Here is a 23,158-nt window from a genome sequence, read left to right on the forward strand (position 1 = left end):
ACCATCGTTAGGGAAAAAAGGATATATTATAAATCACCTCCATAATTCGGCTAACCTAAATATTCATCCGAACATTTTTTTATTCCTTTCAGAATATAAACAATGGTGGGGGAATAATTTAAATGAGACAAAGAGCAACTGGGCTCTATGAAGTAGTATTGCCTATTTCTAACTCTTACTGTTTGGAGACTGATTGGAGACTGCAATTCTGACTATTTTTGAGTGAGTTGCAAATCAGTACCTTTGGCTAAGTTACTACTCCTGATTTCTGTCTTATTACCCTGTTTGAAAGACATTGTGTGAATGTTGAATAAGGATAAAGAAGTCTGCACTGGTCATGCACCCCAGTTGAATTTCTGCACAAATGCTGCCTTGATTTATCCTTGGAGATTGGTTGTAATTGCAATACTGGAGGACTCTTGGACATCGATGGATCAACACCCATTTATAAATCAATGCTTTCTGGAAAGGGGCGGAGAAAATTTAAGGGGACAGGTAATTTAAAATGCTAATTATTGACGTAAACTAAACCTGTACTCTGATTGCACAGTGTTTGCTTTTTTTTAGGTATATGAATGACCCATAACACTGTGTGAAATACAACGGAGATTGAACCAGCTGGCAGTGGGAAAATATGCCAATACCTCCGCCACCCCCACCCCCACCTGCTGCACCCCCTCCACCAACCTTTAATCAGGTAAGACAAGGCATGTGAATACAATCTGTGACAGTTTGAGCAATTTCAGTCATTTATTTTGGTTAAAAATGAGCACCCTAGACTTTGACTTTTAAAATATTATCAATATAACAGCATCACTTAGAAGATGATGAATGTGTTTTGTATTTCTATGTAGGACTACATAGGAAGATGGTGTGCCCCAACTCAGAGTTTTAATCAGAGTTTATTGTGAAAAGTCTTTGATAGATACAGTTGCAATTTGCCAAGACATTTATAGCAAGGTATTTAAAATGTATGCGTTTTGTTCATTTCAACTTTTTTAAACAGGCAAATACAGTTACACCTAAATTGACCAGAGATGAACAACATAATCGAGACGCACTCTTAAATGATATCACAAAGGGAGCCAAACTTCGAAAAGTGACCAATGTAAATGATAGAAGTGCCCCAATTCTTGAAAGTAAGTGCTAAGTGTAAAGAGCAGTGATGTTATTAGGATCTCAGCAAATTGTAGTGGTGGATTTGTGATATTGCTGTCCAAAGTCCAGTTAAAGTCTGTGAAAGGCCCTATGATATAACTAGTTAATTTTTATCTTTTTATACTTGATACCTGTTTGGAGGGAACAGTTTGAGTTCTTGAACATTATGGTGGAACTCTGGTAATTTCTCCTTCATTTTGAAGCCAATGTGATATGATGAATGAAGAGCACCAGACAAGAAGTTGAATAGATGACATTCATTGACTTATTTTATATATTTTTTCCCTCTGGTTGAATAATCCTGTGACAAGGATACGGCCACATATATAGCTTTATATTGTTTGCTGATTTATGCCTGGTCTGAATTTTATCCACTTGTGCTACATAATATGGGTATGGAGTCAATGAAATCCATCATGAAGCGAATTACTGCTGTATAAATTTATTAACATGTTTTTCTTTAACTACAGCTTCTAAAGGAGGAGGTGGTGGTGGAGGATTTGGTGCAGGACCTGTTTCTGGAGGACCAGTCCCATCAATCGGTGGCTTGTTTCAGGGTGGTGTTCCTAAGCTTCGTCCAGTAGGTCACAGAGACAGTTCAGGTACTTTGAGTCATCCCCACTTCTTAGTTTGGAGAGACTCAGCTGGGTAGCTGTTACAATATTGACAGTAGTACTCTTAGAAATAACTGGTCATCAATAAAGATGTTCTAATAATTGGCAGTAAGGTTTTTGAACCAATAACCTCAGCTCTGAGTAACTTTATGGTACAATATGCTGTACCATTAAGCAACAAACAGACCAACAATAGACAAATCCCACTCTAGACACTGTATGCATGATCCTATTGGTAATTGGTACAGTACTCCCACAGCACTGTCTCTGTCAGAAATTCCAACATGCGGATGAGACACTAAAGTAAACCTGCATCATCTCTCTCTCTGTGGGATGTTAACAATGTCACATTGGTGTTCAGTTAAGAACGTCGTGCTTTCTGATGCCTTGACCAATATTTATCCCTCAACCAACAACACCCATTTATGCACAGCACTTGTCACATTATGATTGTCCTGGTTTTATATTCTAACTAAGTATGGAAGAATTAAGTCACATTCTTGTGCGACCTCTCTCTATAGAAAATCGCCATAGAAAATCCCAATCTGTACAGTAGAAAGCTTGTGTTATCCAAACAGTGTCCACTATTCATCAGTCACATTACAGCCAATTCATGTTAACGAAATATGCATTATAGCAGAATTACCTGTAGTATATGATTTTCTCCTTCCCTGAGTATGCTAAGTTAGAAATGTATGACAGTTCTCGTCACATGCTATTACATTGTCACTTTGTGTTCAAGCTGCAGTGCCCCAAAGTCGCTCCATAATTAAAGGTTCACAGATTTTTATTTTCTCTGAATAAGGGCTTCAGTGTCTATCACCAAGCGTGGCTTAGTAGTACCACTACTGATGGAGCTGTCTGAGTTCTGCAGGACACATTTGCCAGGCTAGCATTGCAGCCAGTGGTCAGGGAACCAACAACTACAAGACGTTATTCTCACCAACCAATCTGTCGCAAATGCCTGTGTCCATTATGGGTATGGCCTTGAGCAGACTAAGTCTCATCTTCACACGATGCACACTTCATGTTGTGTGGCATTACCACCAAGCTAGATGTGATCAATTCAGGGCAGATCTAGCAGCTCAAAACTGGCATCCATGAGATGCTGTGAGCCATCAGCAGCAGCAGCAGAATTGTATTCAGCTACAATTTGTAACCTCATGGTGTGGCATATTACTTTCATTATTGATACTATCAAGCCAGAGGATTAACCCTGGTTTGCTGAACAGTACAGGTAGGCATGCCAGGAGCAATGTTAGATATGCCTAAAAATCAGATGTCAACCTGGTGAATTGACAAAACAAAACTACTTGCACAGCAAACAGTGGAATCAGCATGCAGTAGACAGAGCTACGTAATCCTAAACTAATTAATTAGATCAAGGCTTTGTAATCCTGCCACATCCATTCATAAATAGGGATGGGCAATTAAACGATTGACAGGAAGCACCACAAATATCCCCATCAACAATGGAGTAGCCCATTGCATTAGTGCAGGTAACAAGGCTGAATTGTTTGCAACTGTCTTCATCCACAAGTACCAAGATGATCCATTGTGACCTTCCCTTACAGTCCCCAGCATTATAGATACAGATCTTTTGCTAATTTGATTCATTCCATGTGATATCAAGAAATGGCTGAAGGCATGGATTCTGCGAAGGTAATGAGCCTGACAGCATCCTTGAAATGATACTCCTTCAGGACTAGATCCAAACATGGACAAAAGAGTAACAGCTCTTGACATAAAGGCAACATTTGATTTAGTGTGATGCCAAGCAGCCCTGGCAAAATTGAACTCCATGGAAATCAAGAGGGAAATTCTTCACTGATTGGAGTCATATTGAGCACAAAGATGACGTTAGTTTCTGGCCAATCAGCTTTATCCCAGGGCATCTTTGTACGAGTTCCTCAGGGTAATATCCTTGGTCCAACCACCTTCTTTTACCTTTCCTCTATCATAAGGTTAGAAGTGCAGATGTTCAGTGATGATTGCACAATCATCACAACTATTTACAACTTCGCAGATGTTTAGTAAGTCTGTGTCCATATGCAGTGAGACCTAGATGACATTCAGGCTTGCACTAGCAAGTCACAAGTAATTGTGACTTCACACCACAGAAGTGCCAACCATTGACCATTTCCAATAGGAGAGCATTGAAATTCATGACATTCATTGGCAATATCATCGCTAAATCCCCCAGTATTAATATCTGGGGAGTTACCATTGACCAAAAAGTTAATTGGACTAGCCATATAAGTATATACTGGCAACAAGAGCAGGTCAGTGACTCAGAATTCTATAATGATTAATTTGCCTCCTAACTTCCCAAAGTCTGTCCACTGTTTACCACGCACAAATCAGGACTTGCTGGAATACTGTCCACTTGTCTGGAGAAGCATGGCTCCAATAACACGAGGAACTCTGTAATATTTCAGGACAAAGCAGTTCAGTTGACCAGCACCCCATCTACCAACCTAAACATTCATTATCTCTCGCCAGTGTGCACCATATACAAGATGCACTGCAGCAATTCACCGAAGCTCCTTTGGGAGCACCTTCCCCATCTATGATCTCTTACCACTTAGAAGAGTAAGGACAGCAGATGCTTGAGAATACCACCTCGACACGTAAGTTTTTTTCCAAGCCAGCTAACCATTCCTTCACTGTTGCTGTATCAAAGTTCTGGAGCTCTCTTCCTAACAGTGCTACAGAAGTGCCTACACCAGATGGACTGTAGCCGTTCAAGAAAGCTGCTTAGGACCACCTTCTCAAACACAATTAAGAAGGGAAAGGGCAATGAATACTGATCTTGCCAGTGACAGCCACAACCCCTGAAAGACTAAAAAATGCCCTGTGTAAGTGGAAGGCAAAACTACTTTTTAATGAATCAATAAAACATCTTGCATTGTCTATGTTAATTAAGGTATTGCAGAAATGTGAGTAAGATCAACTTGTGCTGGGTTTGTGAATTTAACTGCGTAATCCTTGCCTGGCTCCAGCTTTCCTGTCAGCCAACAAACTAAAACGAGGTGAAGGTCAGCAGCATGATTACACAACTGATTTTCCCCTGTCTCTGGTTTGCAAATAGTCAATAGTGTTAAAACTGAATGAATGTATATTTTCCATAGTTTTCAATGCTTTCCCTTGCCAAATAGCTCATGATAATGGAGAAAAGCAACAAGGATTTGTACCCCTAGTTAGCATCCAGTGACTCCAGCTGGAACATATATATATGGGGGCATGAGCTATGGATCTAATCATTATATAAGCCTTTGTGTTTGAATAGGCAGCCATGATATGCATCCAAAGACATATTGGAAAAATTATGACTTCTCCCCATTTCTTTCATCTTCCAACTTTTTCTGTAAAATCGTGTCATGGGCACACACAAGTCAGCGCTGGCAGTCAGTGCTGATTGGCTTTTGTATGCGAGTATATTGTGCTTGTTTCTATCTCCAGTTTCATCCTCGCTAGTGCACACTCAGTTGGGCTTGCTGCTCAGGTATGGGAAATCTGATCACTCATCTAACTCTGCACCGTCCAGACCAATTGTCGCTGTCCTGCTGACCAGATAACTGCATAGTCTGAATCCCTATCATTCATGAGTCAGGGGACAAGCTCAAAAAATCATCAATGAAGCTAGGGTGAAAGCACTTCTCATTTCAACTACATGTTATTTTTATTTCAGATCCTGCACCCAGTAAAACGGCACTAAATCCACCTGGCTCAAGATCTGCTGCTCCACGACCACCTTCTAGTAGTAACCGCTACAGCGATGATTCTGATGCACAGAGTAAAACCTCTCCTCCAGAGCTTCCAAGAGTTCATCGACCTTCATTGCCTGATCTTTCCAGTACATCCCGCTCCGGTAGTGCCAGCGGTGTGAGGCACAGTGCGTCAGCACCGCCGCCACCACCTCCAATTGGAAGACGTTCAAATCCACCTCCGCCACCTGTGCATAGCAGCAAAACTCATTCCAGTGGACCATACAACAGAGAAAAGCCTTTGCCTCCTACTCCAGGACAAAGGACTCCTGGCAATAGAGATGGACCTCCTGCCCCTCCTCTTGTCAAGCCTCCCCCATCACCAATCAATCCTAGGCTTGGTAACATTCAGAGCCAACCTCTACCACCCCCTCCCCCACCCTACAGGCAACCTCCCCATGTACATAATGGCCCTTCTAGTCCTGGAAATGAGGCTGCCCCAGAATTGCCGCAGAGGCACAACTCGTTATCGCGTAAGTCAGCGGGACCAATGCGAGGAATTGCTCCTCCCCCTCCATCTCCTTCACCCTCCCAAAATCGCCCACCACCACCTGCTAGAGAGCCACCAAACCGAGGTGCAGGTAAGAGCTTTGTGTTTGGACTACAGATCAAAAATAATGCATGAGACGTGCAACTCTGAAATGCATTTTATTAGCAAAGTAGAAATGATACATTTTGTGTACAAGAATACACTTGAAAATTGATTGATCTTAAAAGCCTTTATTCCTGGATTTAGGAGCAGTAGTTTAAAATCACATTTCTGCTGTAGATTCAGTGATCACCATTGAAAAATGAATATGATATGGATGCAGCAACAGGGTGAGATATGACATCCAGCCTACCTTTGATTAAGGAAAAGCAAAATGCTGCGGATACTGGAAATTTGAAACAAAACCGGAAAATGCTGGAGAAACTCAGCAGGTCTGGCACTATCTGTGGAGAGCAAAACAGAAGCGTTTGGACTCAAAATATCTTCAAGTTCCAAAAAACAGTCTTTAGATTCAGAACATAAACTCTGCTGGATGCTGCCAAACCTGCTGAGTTTCTCTGGCATTTCCTTGATCAAATAGTTTTCTGCACTCATTGTGGCTATAATTAATGGACTGTACACCAGACTGTGAGAGAGTTGGAAGGATTATTTTTGGGGGCTACACACTTCAGAAATTATTATTAATGCCCATAGTTCAAGACACGGATTGAACAGGGTGTGATAAAGAAGTAACGATGAAGTAACACTAAGTCTAGATCTAAAATAAATATTTAACCTGTAGGAAGAATGGTAACCTGAGGCAGATAAGTAGATTCAAAATGTTGCAGCCTGAGAGAACGAGTTGGATTAAGAAAGAATACAGTAAGTTTTGACTTTTGAATCTATGTATAATATGTCTTTTGTCGCACATTCTAATGTTATGGTCAGAACTTGTTGTCTTTGGGATCTTATTTTGATGTGCAGAACAGCCATATCACAAGCTGCAGATATTCTACAACTGTCACTGAAGATTTAGGCAATTAATCTTTGGAATGGTGGGGACAGCATTTCTTCTATTTTTAAACCACCGTTGATATGTGTGGATGCAAGTAACAAATAATTAAATTTGTTGCCAGTCACGTCAGGGAAAGTTATCTTTAGTGCTAGCATATGGCAGCTTGCTGTGCATCAAAATGTTGCACTGATTGTGGGGAGCTGTTACAATATGCTTTGGTTTAAGTCCAAGTATAATGTGTAACGTGGGAGCAAATTTTGAGTGACTACGTCATTGGAATTCCCATGCAAAAGTAAAAAATATTACTGATGCTGTTCATCATAATTGACTCCAGTATGTTTTAAGAAGTGTTTGTGTTTTGGTGTAATGATCCTTGTGAGTGTGACACCAGATTTCTGCTTCCTTTGGCCATGGTGAGAGTTTTGGACACTGTTACAAGAAGAAATTGATAAATTGCAGTGCAGATTCTTTCAGATGTTATAAGGATGAGTGATCAGTTACAAAGAAAGGCTGAAGAAGTTGATAGCTTTTTCTTCTTTATTGTTGAGAGGTGGGCCTAATTGGAGGTCTTCAAGATTATGAAGAATTCAAAGGTTCAAATGTTTAAATTTAAACAAAAACAGAAATTTAAAATCAAAGAATTAAAAGGAAAACTGTAAGGAATGTCTTTACTGAGAAAATTTAGACTTTGCGCATATAAGGAGAGCAAGTGAGAATAGATTTCATGTATGAAATAGCATCAGCATAGGTTGGACGTACAGTATGTTTCAGTATTTGACCACTCCGAGTCCATGATATTTAGGACTGACATTAAGAGCTCTTCCTTGCACACAGAGTAATAAACATATGGATGAGCCTGCATGTAGAGTGCCAGATGTAAAACTTCTGAAATCATTTGGAAAACTGCTGTATCCTGTAATGACGGGGAGGATGGTCATTCTGAAAGGCCAAGTTCAAATGAGGGAAGTATGTGTAGTGTGATAAAGAGATTTGATAGGCTAGATACGGGAATCCTCTTACCTAAACTGGGATAGTTCAGATCAGGCTCATAATTTTAAAATCAGAGTTAGGCAATTTTGGGTGAAATTGCCATTAATCTTTCACACACAGGACAGTGGAAAATTGTAACTACCTTTCTCGAAACTTTACGCTTGCTGTACTTAAGACCGAATTGGATGGCTTCCATCAAGGGTGTTAAGCCACGTGGAGAAAAGTCAGGAAGTGGGGTTGAGGTAAACACCAGCCATGATCTATTTGAATGAGCAAACAGATTCAAGGTGTTGCCCTACACCTCTCATATTTCGAAAATGGCTTTCCTTTTATGTATTTATCATGTCATTGTATTTTTAGATTACTTTTTATGTTTGTGCAGTTTTTAATGAGGGCCTGGACACCTAAATCTCTCCTCGTTCTCAATTCACAGTTCTTTGACATTGAAAAATTCCAATCTGTCCTCCTTGATTTTGGGATTTCACCTGTTGTAGTTTTGCCCATTCATAAGCTGCCCCAAATCCATTCTTCATGCTTCCTTTGAAATGGCTAGCTGGGTTTCTAATATCCAGCATCTGCAGTTCTCTTTTTGCTAGGTTTCTAACTTATTGCCATCTACAGACTTGGATGTATATCATTTCTGTACTCCAGTGCTTCCTAAAAGTTTTACTAGTGTGACTTCATTGCAATGCTTTGGACATCGTGTGACTTAGAGTAAAAGTTTTGTGGTAAGATAGCTGTTGAGCAGCCTGGGCTGAGGCAAGGCTTGCAGTAAGATGTTTTTTGACTATTGGATTCCATATGGCGCGTTGTAGCTCATTCATCCTGAATGAATTTTTGGTATTTAACTGTTTCTCAAGTTAATGCAGCATTGTTGCTTCCACTACTCCACCTGGAGTCGTCGTCGTCGTCGTCATCATCATCATCGTCATCATCTCCCTATAGTGTGGAAACAGGCCCTTCGGCCCAACAAGTCCACACCGACCCTCGGAGCATCCCACCCAGACCCATCCCCCTGTAACCCACCTAATCTGCACATCTTTGGAGTGTGGGAAGAAACTGGAGGACCTGGGGAAACGCGCACAGACACGGGGAGAACGTGCAAACTCCACACAGACATTCGACCGAGGGTGGAATCGAACTGGCGCTGTGAGGCAGCAGTGCTAACCACTGAGCCACCGTGCCGCCCCCATTTATTGATCACTCTTGAGGAATTTCTTGATATAATTCCAAAATTTTCCATTAGCTGGTCTGCACATCCTTGAGGAGCACCACTAGCTGGAGTCTACCAATCAGGATGCTCTCATGTCATTCAAAAACATGTTCAAAATACTAAGCATATTCATTATGCTTTTATTTGAACAATACTGCAGTAACTGTCACATCGAATTATGAAGTCACTAAAGATTTTGGAAAACAAACCTGGTTCATGTGCAATCATTCTCTCCAGAGACTAAGTCAAAAGATTTTAAAGAACAAAAGACAGTCATTATGTGTAATCTGCTGAAAGACAAAGCAGAAGGACATTTACAATTTGTGCATAGATCTGGAAAAATCACTTGTACTGTTGATCTCTGAGGGTTCTGAGCTTTACATCGCAAACCCAGAGCTCAAGTCCTTCAATTAAGTATAAGAATAGGGAAGTGTTGCTGTAGCTGTAACTGTAAAAGGCACTAGTGAGACACACCTGGCATACTGCAAACAATTTTGGTACCCTGCCTTGAGGACAGATGTAATGCATTGGAGGCAGTTCAGAGGAAGTTCACGGGATTGATTCCAGAGATGAGTTTGTCTCGTGAAGAAAGATTGAGCAGTGTAGGCTGAAGTTTAGAAGAATGAGAAGAGATTTAATTGCGGCATGTAAGATGCTAAATGGGATTGACAAAGATGCAGGGATGATGTTTCCTCATGTGGAGCAATCTAGAATGAGAGCTCATGGTTTAAGGTAAGGGGTAGCAGAGTTAAAACAGATGAGGAGAAATTGCTTCTCTGAGTGTACAATGTTAGAAATCACACAACACCAGGTTAAAGTCGAACAGGTTTTATTTGAAAACAAAAGCTTTCGGAATCTTACTCCTCCTTCAGGTTTTAGTAGTGAGGTCGTATCAGACACAGAATTTATAAGTAAAAGATCAAAGGGTCACATCACTGATGAAGATGTTCTAAACAAACCTAAGATGCTGTCAAAGACAAATTCACCCCGTAGATTCATGTGTATGTGTGTGTGAGAGAGAGGGTGAGGTGATGGAGAGAGAGTGTGTGTGTGTGTTTGTGTAAGTGACTGTATGTGTATGAATGTGTGTGTGTGTGTTTGTGTAAGTGACTGTATGTGTATGAATGTGTGTGTGAGAGTGTATTGTGGGGTAGGGTCACCTGTACTGTGACATGAACCGAAGATCGAGGTAGGGGCCGTCTTCATGGGTACCGAGCTTGGCTATCAGCCTCTGCTTGGCGACTCTGCATTGTTGTGTATTGCGAAGTCTGACTTGGAGAATGTTTACCCGAAGATCTGAGGCCGAATGTTCTCTCACTCTCTAACTCTTCCTCGCACACGCACTTTCACACGAATCTGTGTGGTGAATTTGTATTTGCAGATACATTCTATTTTTTTCAAAAAGCATACAATTTATAGACAGTCCGTCAATGTAGCGGTTTATAAATTCCTACTTTAGAAATAAAGCCAGTCTGACTCCAAACCAAATCACAAACAGATTCTAAACAAGGCCTCACACCTAACATGCATTGTCTGACCTAAAATGTCACCTCTCTTTACACTGATAAAACCTTTGGTTCTCTCGGGACCTTGAAAGGAATTTGGGGATTTACATTTACATATATTAATCAATTAAAACCTTCTAACTGATTAAAGATTTAACAGCATGTTAAGTTTGTTTAGAACATCCTCATCAGTGGTGTGAGCCTTTGATCTTTTACTTATAAATTCTGTCTGATATACCCCTCTCACTAACACACGAAGAAGGAGTGAGACTCCGAAAGCTTGTGTTTTCAAATAAACCTGTTGGACTATAACCTGGTGTAGTGTGGTGGATGCTGGAGTATTGAGTAAATTTAAGGAGACAATAGACAAATTTTTAATTAGTAATGCGTTAAAGGGTAATGAACCGCGGGCAGGAAAGTGAAGTTGAGACTGAGATGAGATCAGCCATGATCATATTAAATGGAGCAGGCTCAAGGGGCTGCATTGCCTACTCCTGGTTCTTATGTTTTCTGTAGAAACCCAGCCGAGTAATAAAAACTAATGCACAACTGTTTTTATCCCCTCAATTTTTCGAACTCCACCTGTGCTTTAACAAAAGCTTCTGATTTCTATGGTTGCACATCAATGGTTTGAACCACAGAATTGATCCTCTGTGCTTGTAGGGTATTTCACATGATGCCAGCAAACTTACCATTTAGGCGCAATTTTTATAGTAGCTTTAGGAAAACAACAGGAAGGTCTACTGAATATAGGGGCAGAACGATGGTTCACTGATTAGCACTGCTGCCTCACAGTGCAGCGCCAGGAACCTGGGTTTGCTTTGGGTTACTGTCTGTGTGAAGTTTGCACATTCTCCCATTGTCTGCTTGGGTTTCCGCCAGGTGCTTCGGTTTCCTTCCACAGTCCAAAGATGTGCAGGTTAGGTGGATTGGTCACGGTAAATGAGGGGTTATAGGGAAAGTGCTGGGTCTGGGTGGAATGCTCTCCAGGGGTCAGTGCAGACTTGATGGGTTGAATGGCCCCTTTCTGCACAGTAAGGATTACATGATATAATGTTCCCTCTGCTTCATACACAGCTCCATTACTTCAGAAGATTTCTGTGTGAACTGTAGTTTCCTATTGCATCTACTTCTGAAATGCATTTGTAATTCAGATTGAGATAATATTTGTTGTTATGGCCCTTTACATATTTAAAATATATACAATAAGTTTTTGAATGGATAAATATGTTCAGATCAATTAGTATATTGCAGAATCTAGGTAGACCAGCTGTAGAATCTTTATTCTTAAACTACAGAACTTGGTTCCATGTACTGCAAAAATCAGCAGAGATATGGTCCAGAATTGAAGTATCTTTGACTACGTTGAAGACTTAATCATTACACTCCTGTGAAGCACTTTGAATTGTTTTATTATGTTAAAGGTGCTGTTGAAATGCTTTTATTATTATTCAGCAAGTTGGGGGAGAGGGGTAAGATGACACCCTGGCCTAATCCTGTTTTCAGGTAAATCCATTCACTCCCACGTCCAAGCAGGTACAGGAAATCTGACCAGTTTTCCCTTGCTGTTATTCTGACCAAGATCACCTAGTTCAGCTCCGAGGTGAGACTGAATCTTGGACTTTTATCATCTTTATGGCTTAACTTTTTTATTGTTGATCCATCAGGGATATGGCACATGCAGGAGAAATGGTTGTAGGTTATGCCATACAATCAAAATGAAAAATGTCTTGCTAACTTATCATTCACAAAAGTTTATTGCTGACTCATTCTGATCTTCAGATCAGTGATGATCCAACGGGCAAATCCAGCCTTAAGTGTTAACACTTAAGGCATTTTGTCAAATTTATTTGAGTATAATGTATATAGAAATACAGAAACAAAGCATATAGCTCCAGTGCTGAAGGATTTTAATCCCAGAAACTCCAGACATCAGTTTGTGTTTTACCTCTCAACAGTGCCCTTTCTGTCTGCTCTTCTTTCCCTTGTATTATAACATGGTGACCCTGTTATAGCCAGCATTAGACTTGGCTTGATCTGAAAATTTCTTAACCCTAAACAGGCAAACTTGAATACTGGCTTCCCATATGCAAAACTATTCAAGAGTATTTGGGAGCAAAAGGCCACTTATCCTAACCATCTGTTCAAGTTTATCATAGTTGTTACTTTTCTTAGTTCTGCTTGCACTGTCAATTTTGATGCCCTTCCCTTGGAGCTAATTTCAATCCTCCTCTAATTATATAAATCATATAGTACAAAAGGGTACCTTTGGCTCTTCGAGTCTGTGCCACCAAAAATACAACATTACTTAGAATAATCCCACTTTCCCACATGGGCCCATAAACTTTAATGTTATGTCACTTCAAGTGTTTGTTCAATTACTTTTTAAAGGTTGTGAGGTTCCCGCCTCAACTACCGTCCCAGGCAGTGCATTCCAGACCCACACCATCCTCTGGGTGAAAAGGTTTTCCTCAAATCCCCTCGAAACCTCCTGCCTTTAACTTTAAAAGTGTACCACCTTGTTCTTGAACCTTCAACTAAGGGGAACAGCCACTTGCCATCCACCCTGTCCATCCCCCTCGTAATCTTATACAGCTCTATCAGTCCCTCCTTAACCTTCTCTGCTCCAAAGAAAACAAGCCTAGCTTGTACAGCCTGTCAACATGGCTAAAGTGCTCCATCCCAGACAGTATCCTGGTGAATCTCCTCTGCACCCCGTCTAGTGATCACATACTTCCTAAATGTGGTGACCAGATCTACACACAATGTTCTAGCTTTGGCTTAACCAGAGCTCCAACATAACCTCCCTGCTCTTATGGTCTATGCCCCGACTGATAAAAGCAAGCGTCCTGTATGCCTTCTTAACTACCCTATTAACCTGTCCAGCTACCATCACGGATTTGTGGACAAGCACCCTAAGATCCCTCTGTTCCTCTGAGCTTCTTAGTTTCATGCAGTTCATTGAGTAAAAGCTGATAAATTGGATAAGATTCTCTCTGCTGATTATTTGGAATGCAAGCTCATCAAGAACTTTTCAGTTGTGTCTTACTTAATAAATTGGTTCTTAGGTGCTCTTTTGGCCTTTGGGTCCCAAGTTGTTTTTTTAAGAGTCTTTTAAATGGGTTGGCTAATTCCATGCATGTTCCCATATTCTTACACTTTGCCATTTTTTCCTCTCAACATCCAGCTGTAATAAATCTGGGTTATCACAAGTCCTGTCACTTCCCTAAATGGTTACATTTGTCAGAACAAATTGTAGAAAAATGACATTAGGTGTAAAATGCAGTATGATTGGTATCTGAGACGTAATGGATATCTGCTGTTTTTGAAAATAGCTTTGTCTGCAAATGTTGGCTGCTACATTAAAAAACTGCCTAGAAACCAAGTAGAAATAGAATGAGAGCACTAAATGATTATTTACTTGCATGGATTATGAGTGTAGTCTGGATCGCACTAAGTTCATTTTTGCAATGAATCTCTCTCTCTTCTGTCTATAATGATAACCATCAAATCTTGCAGGATTAGCTTCTTTTTGTTTGTGTGGTTTTAAGTAACTCCGAAATGCTGCTTGTGTTTAACAGTAAATGTATTTTCTCATGTGCCATTTGATATAACTTGTTAAGCACTTATGTTTTTCCTGTGTGCAGCTCCCCCACCACCTCCCCCAGGAATGCGGAATGGAGCTCGAGAGGTCCCTCCCCCACCACCGCCGTACAGGACACCTTCAGATCCTCCAAATCGAGGGAAACCCCCACCACCACCTCCAATGCGAACGCCTGCACCCCCTCCTCCACCTCCACCTATAAGAAATGGACATAGGGATCCTGTTGGACCATCTTCCAAGTCATATATAGGTAAAAGAAGAGAAAATAAATGCCAAATTTTTGATAGGTTTTAAATCTGTTCAATCATTCACTTTCTGTAGGATTTTCTGAGACTGTAAATTGTTGGCAAGATACTTTCAGAAGATAAATTCAAAATGTTTATTACTTTTTTCTGTATTTCCCATCAATTACGAAAATTGGCACAAAATTAACTTCTTTCTTTTTATGTATGAAGATATCCTGGAATGTTTTTGTAGCAGAAATTCCAGTCTCCCACTAACCTTACTTGTAATATTTATTCTGGCTGTATTGGTCCTCCCATTGGTGATTTAATGCATGCACACAGTGTACCTGGCTTTTGTGCTGGAAAATCAGGGTAAAATTATCATCAGGCAAACTGAAACTTATAACTGTTGTTAGTTTCACACAAGCAGACTGAAGAAAACATTTGTTCTATTATATTACCTATATTTTGGGTTTTTATTTTGCCAATTTGCTTATCCATACTTTGCTCTTTTTTTGGTTATGGGATGTATGTGTCACTGACTTGGCTAGCATTTCATGCCCACCTCTAATTGCACTTCGGAAGCTGGTGTTGAGCTATCGTCTTCAACCACTGCATACATATGATGTAGGTACATTTAAGGAATGTGTTTATACTCTCCTGGGGTTCATAGATTCATTCAATGCAGAAAAGGTCCTTCGGCCCATCAAGCTGCAGCAACATAACTACCACCAACGGCACACTAATCCCAATTTCCTGCACTTGTCCCATATCCTTGAATTTTATGATATTTGAAGTGCTCATCCAAATATTATTTTAAAGGTTGTAAGGTTTCCAGCCTCCACTACCCTCCCGGGCAATGCATTCCAGTTTCCCACCATCGACTGAGTGGAAAAGGTTTCTGCAAATCCCCTGTGAATCTCCTGCCTCTTACCTGGAGTATAGACCTATAGGAGATTGCAACTTTCTGCCATCTTGTTGATGCATCTGTCTTCCATATGTGATCTTACGCTATAATTGCCAGCTCGTTAATCTACGGAGTAGGCTCACAAGGTGAGCCTTTAACTTAACATCCATTTGCACATTTTCAGTGCTATTGAAGTAATGATCAGGACAGGGAGTTTCAACTAATTTATTTTCTCCAGGAAAATGATGAAAATATTTGTAAATAATGGAATGAAGGAAAAAATAACGTCAACAGATTTAGTTTTTTTAAAGTCTTATTCTTTCACCTTTTTGGAATCTCCTTTACTGCGTACTCTACTTTTCTGGCTAAAAGAGAAAGAAGATATGGATGGGATAGGTATGGAGGGATATGGACCAAATGCAGGCAAATGGGACTAGTTTAATTGTGAAACCTGGGTGGCTTGAACAAGTTGGTCCAAAGGGCCTGTTTCCATGCTGTAAACATCAGTGACTGTAAGATGTTTCACTCAGTGCTGTTTGATCGAACATTGGGAGATACATGAGAGCCAGCCATAGTGAATTGCTCTTTGATATGCTCTTCTGAAAAGTGACCGTGCCATGCTGCCATCTTTTCCATGATTGGCGTCATGACATGGGCTGCTGACATCAATAACTTGCCACATGGTCAACACAAACACAAGACTGTGGGCACCATAACATTATGCCAATCTTAGCCTGCCATATGCTTTTTATAAAAAGCCTATGCTTTTTTAGATTTTCATGTTTCAAACTAGTATTACTGCTCGTGTGTGGGAGCTGATTAAAATGGTCAAGCAGCTTACACTGGAGACATTTTAACTTAATAGAGGTTTTAACATAATATGTGTCTAAGACCAGAGGGCATAAGTTTAAGGTGAGGAGCAAGTGGTTTAGAGGAGATCTGAGGAAGAATTCTTTCATCCAGATGGTGGTAGAAATGTGGAATATGCTGCCTGAGAGGTTGGTGGAGGCAGACACTCATGCAACATTTAAGAAATATCTGGATGAGTACTTAAATGCCAGGGCATAGTAGGCAATGGACCAAGTGTGGGTAAATGGGATTTGTGTAGTTTGCAGTTCGTTTGTTGGCGTTGATAAGGTGGGCTGAAGGACTTGTTTCTATGCTGTGAAATTCAGAGATGTGGCCTATTCTGTTTTGAATTAGGCAAGTCTAAAAGTTGGCCTCCAAAGAAACACATTTCTAAACATGTGTTTGTTTTCTGAAAGGCGTAAATGTTTTTGAGGGTTATTGGTAGCCTAGAAACTGTAGGTATGCTTGTGGCCTGCATGTGTTCTGCTCTAGCCAGTTTTGTACTTGCTAAAAACTGGCATTTCAAAGAGAAGCTACATTTGGCCACATCTTATAATCAAGTCTAGAGGATATAGAGTTTTGGTCCGTTATTATCAACTTGTAGAATCCCACTGTAATCCATTGGAGCTGACGTGATGTTCATTTTCTAGAGTGGCAGAGTTTTCTGATCACTTCATTTCCTGCATTCGACCAGAATGCTCATGACTTGCATTGATTATTTGAATGCAAAAAAAATCAACGTTTTAAAAATTCTCTTTTTCCTAGATGACTTTGAATCAAAATATTCATTTCATCCCATTGAAGACTTCCCGGCACCGGAGGAATATCGACATTTCCAAAAAACGTACCCGAGTAAGCTGAATAGAGGTGAGTCCCTCCAGTTTACTGTTTGCTTGTGTGCAAGGATTCCAGTTTTAATAACGTGTTCAACACACTCCCTGATCAATCATTTGTCAAACATGACACCTCTGCTCCTATAAAACAGGCTTATTTGAAGGGAATTGGTCTTCATTTTTATTCTTGAGGCATATGTCCTGGAGGTACCAATGTTAGAAAAACACTCTTACAAATGTGCAACTGATTGTGCATTGGGTTACTTAGAATTACATTCAGTGGTTTACAGTGCCATGACAAGGCAATTCAGCCCAACTGATTTAAAATTGAGATTGTTGGATATTTACATGAGCCAACATCCCCATTTCACCATTGTTCAAAACCTTTATCTCATGTGTTTATCTGGCTCCCCTTAATCACATCTTTACAGCTAAAGGATTGAAGGAATGAAAGAGCAAAGAAACTGATGACATCTGGTTTGTCTGTTGCATGGTATGAGCTTACTTCATGATGCATAATTTTTCAGTGATTAATTGATACACTGATCTATCCATGTGAGAAAAGAAATTAAAGGAATGAGGTTTATGTGGTCTTTGTATCATGTACAGACTTGATTTGTTCTGTTATAGAATATATTGGACTTGATCCCATCTTCATATCCATCTTAATACTTCTATATTTAGAGAAACAATGTTTTTAAATTTAAACAACACAAATAGTACAAAAGCAAACAATGAATACATTCTGGAGCAATGTCTACACCTTGTATGGTATAGAAAATTACGTGTATAACACACAGGACCAGGAGTCAAAATGTCTTTGGATGATGAAGCAGCAATCCTGATGTGAAGACCCATCAGTTATCATTTTTGACAACTACAAATCAGCGCTGCTCAGTGAGGAAGGCCTACCGGCACCTTTGTAAGGCAGCTAAGGATGGCAAGAAATTTGACTGCAATGTCAATCTACCGTAAACAAAATAAATTGACTCAAAATGGTAACTGTATCCCAAGAGACCAACTTCTAAAGACTAACTGCACACACTAAATTTTATAGCAAAGCAAGGCAAATGAAAGTGTTCAGTCTGATGTCTTAAAATTTGTGAATGTTCAGAGATAGAGAACATTTTAAAAATTGTGAAAGTTTGGAGCTAGAAACAGAGGAGGAGTTAATGGAACTATTTGAATCAACTGTGAATATGTCAATTTAGACCATTGAGTTCATGTTATGGACGTCCCTGGCGACTGCATAAACAGGGTTCTCATTTGTATGTTCAGGCATTTAGTAGAATTTCAGTTCCCCTCTTAGAAATTGACTTGCACTGAGCATGGGGAAGGTGTCTGGTTGCCCAGCTAAGGTTTCTTAAATGGCTGCTGCAGCCTTAGTAACAGCCATTGAAGAATGGCAATGTTCAGGGGATTTGTTGAAATGAATTCCTGCAGACCTACAGGGAACAGGAGTGCTTAAGTCTATAGTTATTGTGAATACCCATTTATTTCCCGTCTTCAGTGCCCATTCCAACCTTGTCTCGTTTATTCTCAAATGCACAGTGTACCCAGTTAAATAGTGTTTTTCAAGACACAGGCAGGCTTGATTATTCATAGCAAGAAAATTGCCCACATTCTCGTTCATGCCTCACAGATGAATGTCCAGTTGGGCAAAGCACCACAGGAATGGAATAATTCCCCACTGTTGGCCAGTTCTGCAGGAGGAAGGAGGGGAATGTTGTAATAGGCTGTATATCTAGTCCATAATTCAATTAAATGCTGCAGCTCATCACCATTAGGCTTGTCTAATCTAATTAATCCTGCCCATCTCTATACTGTTTGCTCATGGTATTTGCTGACCCATGATTTTTTTCTTCTTTTCTTCCAGTTGTTCGAGGGGCACCGCCTCTACCACCTGTAGCAAGGTGATCTGTGACTGTGTGGGTTTGACTATTCCCCATCTTCCCTGTTGTGGAAGACTGATGCTTTCCCTCCCTTCCTTTTCCTGGTGTACAGCCCAAGATCCTTAACCACTTCACTACGTTGAGGCAAAACCTCTTCAGATCTGCTTAGAGCATGCATCCTAATCTGCAATTCCTGTGATTCAGATTGCACAATCTTTGACCTTCACATCTTTCAACTCCAGGAATTATCACTGCAATTGGGCTGAACTAATGGAAAGTTGATGGGAATATCGTGATATTTTTTTAAGTTGAGGGTTTGTAACGTGTTTACAGCCACCAGAGATCCAAGAATGCATGCCCAAATTTCACTACAAATGAATTGGAACACATGGAATAATGTGGGTCTTGTTTCAGTCTATACATAGTGGTTAAAATAAATCTTTCTAAATGGATTTTGATTTGAAATATCCTTGGACCTCTGGTAGATTGGTAGAGTTATGGAACACTATTGGACATACATGGACTGGTTGCTAAGACTAAAATTCCCACTACATTTATTTTTTTGAATTGTTATTCCTATATCTAGCTGGTCCTTGCCTTATACATTGTCATGTTGTCGGTACCAGGTTTATTATAATGTATTTACTCAAGTACAGGAGATATAGTAATCATTGTTATAATTCTTTATTTGTAATTGTACAGAGCTTGTGAATTAGGTTATGGTGGGCTTGATGGACGACACTACTTTCTCAGATAAAGGACTGAGTTTCTTGTTTTGATTGCTTATTTCTATCCACAGCAGAGGTTTCATCTTTTATTTAATCTGGAGCAGCAGAGCTCATGTTGAGGGATGCTGACTGTATGTGTCATTTACCAGGCACAAATAAAGTCTCTTCTTGGCACGCATTGGGTATGAGAGATTGTCAATTTGGCATTCACCAAGTTGGGGTGATGTCTCCTGGTACGTGCTAGGTACGAGCGATGTGAAATGCACTGTGCATTTTTTTTTTAAAGCTGTAACTTCAGGCCAAAGCACTTTGAATTTGGTGTTTTTTTTTGTGTGTTTGTCTGTAATGTGGTACTTTCATACTATTCTTGGGAGCCCTGTACACTGTTCAGCAGACATCATGTGCGGTGCTACAGTACCAGCGAGTCTAAATCTCTCTTTATAGGAACAATAGTAATTTCTTCCATAGGTAAACGTTCTTCCATCTCTCTCTGTGTCTCTCTCTCTCTCTTTCTGCATTGTTAGGAAGTGGGGTTTGCATTAAAATCCCGAACTCCAAATGTGAGTGGTGCTGAGCAATCTATGGAACTGTTGGCAGCCTTCCATAGAAGTTTTTTTTGACAGAATTACAGTAAATCTATAAAGGGAGGGGAACAGAATATATACCAATAAATCAATTCATGAACAATTAATAGATTCTTCTGCTGTTGGTTTTTTAATATTTTATTAAACAATCAGTTTTTTTTTGAGCCAATCATTATGGGTACGGCCCAATATTTTATTCTCACTTGATTATCGTTTAGATCCTGCAGAACACTGATGTGATTGCTGTAATAAGACAGAATTCTTAAGTGGACTGTGCTTAGTTGTGTGCCTGACCTTCATACAAGGCTGCTAGTTTACCACTTCCTTGAGTAAAAAGTGGGCGGTAGTCCCTGGAATATTGGTGGAAATCCTGAAAACTCGCCATGGAATTTGATTCGTTCAGTCACTGTAAAGCAGGAGGACTTGTTTGTTGAAACGGTTAGTTGGCATAGCCTGAAAGGTATCTTTATGTATTTTTTTAATGTGTTAACTTTCATGTGAATGTTGTTTAAACCACCTACCTTAACAAGAGAAAGCACTCTGCATTGGTTCATTTGATTGGTATCAGTGGATCACACTGTTTCTAATGAATAAATACACCTAGCAATGCAGTTACTGAGAGCGATATTTGAGTGTACCTGTCAAAGGTGCAAAAAACAAGAATCTGGCTGCCATTTTTTTGAAAACTAGAAATATGCCCATGGAACATAGAGAAGCCCTCTGCTACATGATCGCCTGAGTGGCATCAGCTACCCTTATCAACTGTGTGCAGATCCACACCTTGGTTCAGAAAAACACCTGGATGTATTACATTTTCAATTTTACATTTGTGAAACATCATTGACAGGTTCTGTAAAATTAACACTAAAATGTGTTTCACCATGCATGGAGCAATTTTATAAGATTTTGACTCGCTGGTTTGTAAAGTAAAAAATGTACTTGCAAATATACTCAAGCTTATCCTACACTTCATAAGCGTGATAATGGGATGGTTTTCTATACTGTACACAAGTGCATGCAATTCAAATACTGCAGAACTAGCCCACCATGCTTTGTCCAGGTATCAATGGACCCAGTGTGTTTGCATTTGCTTCTGGCTGCGGTTTCAATAGTGTAGTCAGTGAACTTGAAGAACTTTGTATGATAATCATTTGAACCAATAACTCTAGTGACCATTCCACAGAATAGTCTGATCTGGTGACGTCTTTGTTTCTCGTTGAAAATCTGGAACTTGTATCCTCAATCATCCAGCACACACCAAGAAAAGAAAAAAGCAAACAATGAACTGGGCAAACAGCAGACTGACAGCTAATGAGAGCAGGATTTGTGGGTTTTAAAATAAATTAGATTTTCAGCATTTACTGCAAATATCATAGAGGTTTACCAGTGGTCTTCAATACAAGACTGAAATCTGGGATTTGTAATACAGGTTTGAAATGTGCAATTATTGGCACTGGTACCGACGCATGTACAGTAATACCAGTGCCGGTATGTGTAATAACCATGCCAGTACCCTCTATATATAATGCCAGCTTCACTACTAGTGCACATAGCACTGGCTCCCTAATGTATGGTGTATGTAATATGCCAGTCCAGTACAGGTCCAATATTTGTATTATTTTTTGTTTTTTTTCCTCATTTTGCAATTGCCACAAACATTGTGCCTTAAGGAATGCACCGGTGTTTCTGTGTTGCTTTGATTTGCTGTTTTATGTGCGTACAAGCGCACAGAAATAGGACAGGAGGACTTTTCCTTCCATCAGACGTTGCCTGTTTTGAGTCCTGTGAATATTGCCATTTGTGTGTCATCTGAGGCCACCTATGGTGGGTTTCTTTTTCCCCTCCAGTAGTTTTTCCGTTAACATGGTGGGTACTCTGCATTCAAATTGTTAACCTCATTATTGTTAAAGTTATGTTTAGCTGGATTAATTTATTGTCTTGATTTATCTTTCAATTTAAGGTAATCTAATAGTTTTCCTGTCCCCTTCCTATGGTTGATCTGTGCAGGGTTTGAGGTAGTCTCTGACTATGGATCTGGAGTGTGCTGTAGTTTCCCCTGCTATGCAATTCTTGATTATGAAAACAAAACTTTGTAATCTCATTTCTTGAAATGGTACAGCAGCCTCTTCTGTGGGATTGAAAAACATAGAAGATTAAAAAAAAGGACTCAGATATGGAGAATGCAATAACTGAAGCATTAAATTCCCATGTTTATTGCTGTATCATGCAGGCCAGCTGGACTTGGTTCTCTGTTAATTATCAAGAAAATTGAAATAAAAATAATCACTTTAATTTTTCTTATTTTGAGTGCTGAAGTGTGATTTGCTGTTGACTCAATTGTTACTATTCCATTTCTTGATTCATTTTCTATGTAACATTATTTGTGTGTTTTATAGAAAACTGCATTATTCTTAAGTTCTGTTAATTAGATTGCACAAGAAAATAACACCTTATAATCTGTACCCATTTGTCAAAATATGAGGCAAGAGGAGAAAAATAGTTTTTTTTTCTCCTAACTTTCATACCAAAAAGTCATTTGCCAACTTAGACTAATTGCGCACACAAAAATGTCTAGATTCTGAGGATATTTGCAATGCTAATTAAATAGCATTTAGTTCCTTCTGCAAGTGCTTGAAGTTGCATTCTCCCACTGTGAAGCAAGTGGAATTAGATCTCTGTTCCATTTTTTTATTTGCCTGAGGATTGTCATAGTTGTACAGTTTGTCACAAACTGCATTGCCTCTTAAGGGATCGAAACCTATCGTTGAATGTGGGAGGAGAAAATACTTGAGCATTCCTTAGGTTG

The 23,158-nt window shown here is 39.8% G+C and overlaps 1 protein-coding gene and 1 long non-coding RNA gene across 2 annotated transcripts in view; both read left to right on the top strand.

Annotated features, from left to right (window-relative positions):
- LOC125486614 overlaps nucleotides 1–23,158 on the top strand; it is a 121,839-nt gene that overhangs the window by 19,932 nt on the left and 78,749 nt on the right. The gene's annotated exons all lie outside the window — the stretch shown is intronic.
- wipf2b (WAS/WASL interacting protein family, member 2b) lies at nucleotides 566–22,653 on the top strand. The gene is made up of 7 exons (XM_048614816.1): nucleotides 566–697; nucleotides 1,007–1,139; nucleotides 1,629–1,760; nucleotides 5,464–6,120; nucleotides 14,379–14,585; nucleotides 17,081–17,182; nucleotides 19,025–22,653. The coding sequence occupies exons 1-7, from the start codon at nucleotides 635–637 to the stop codon at nucleotides 19,063–19,065; spliced, it is 1,335 nt and encodes a 444-aa protein (XP_048470773.1). The 5' UTR covers nucleotides 566–634; the 3' UTR covers nucleotides 19,066–22,653.

The sequence above is a fragment of the Rhincodon typus genome, chromosome 30, assembly GCF_021869965.1.
Source record: "Rhincodon typus isolate 14 chromosome 30, sRhiTyp1.1, whole genome shotgun sequence".
NCBI lineage: Eukaryota > Metazoa > Chordata > Chondrichthyes > Orectolobiformes > Rhincodontidae > Rhincodon > Rhincodon typus.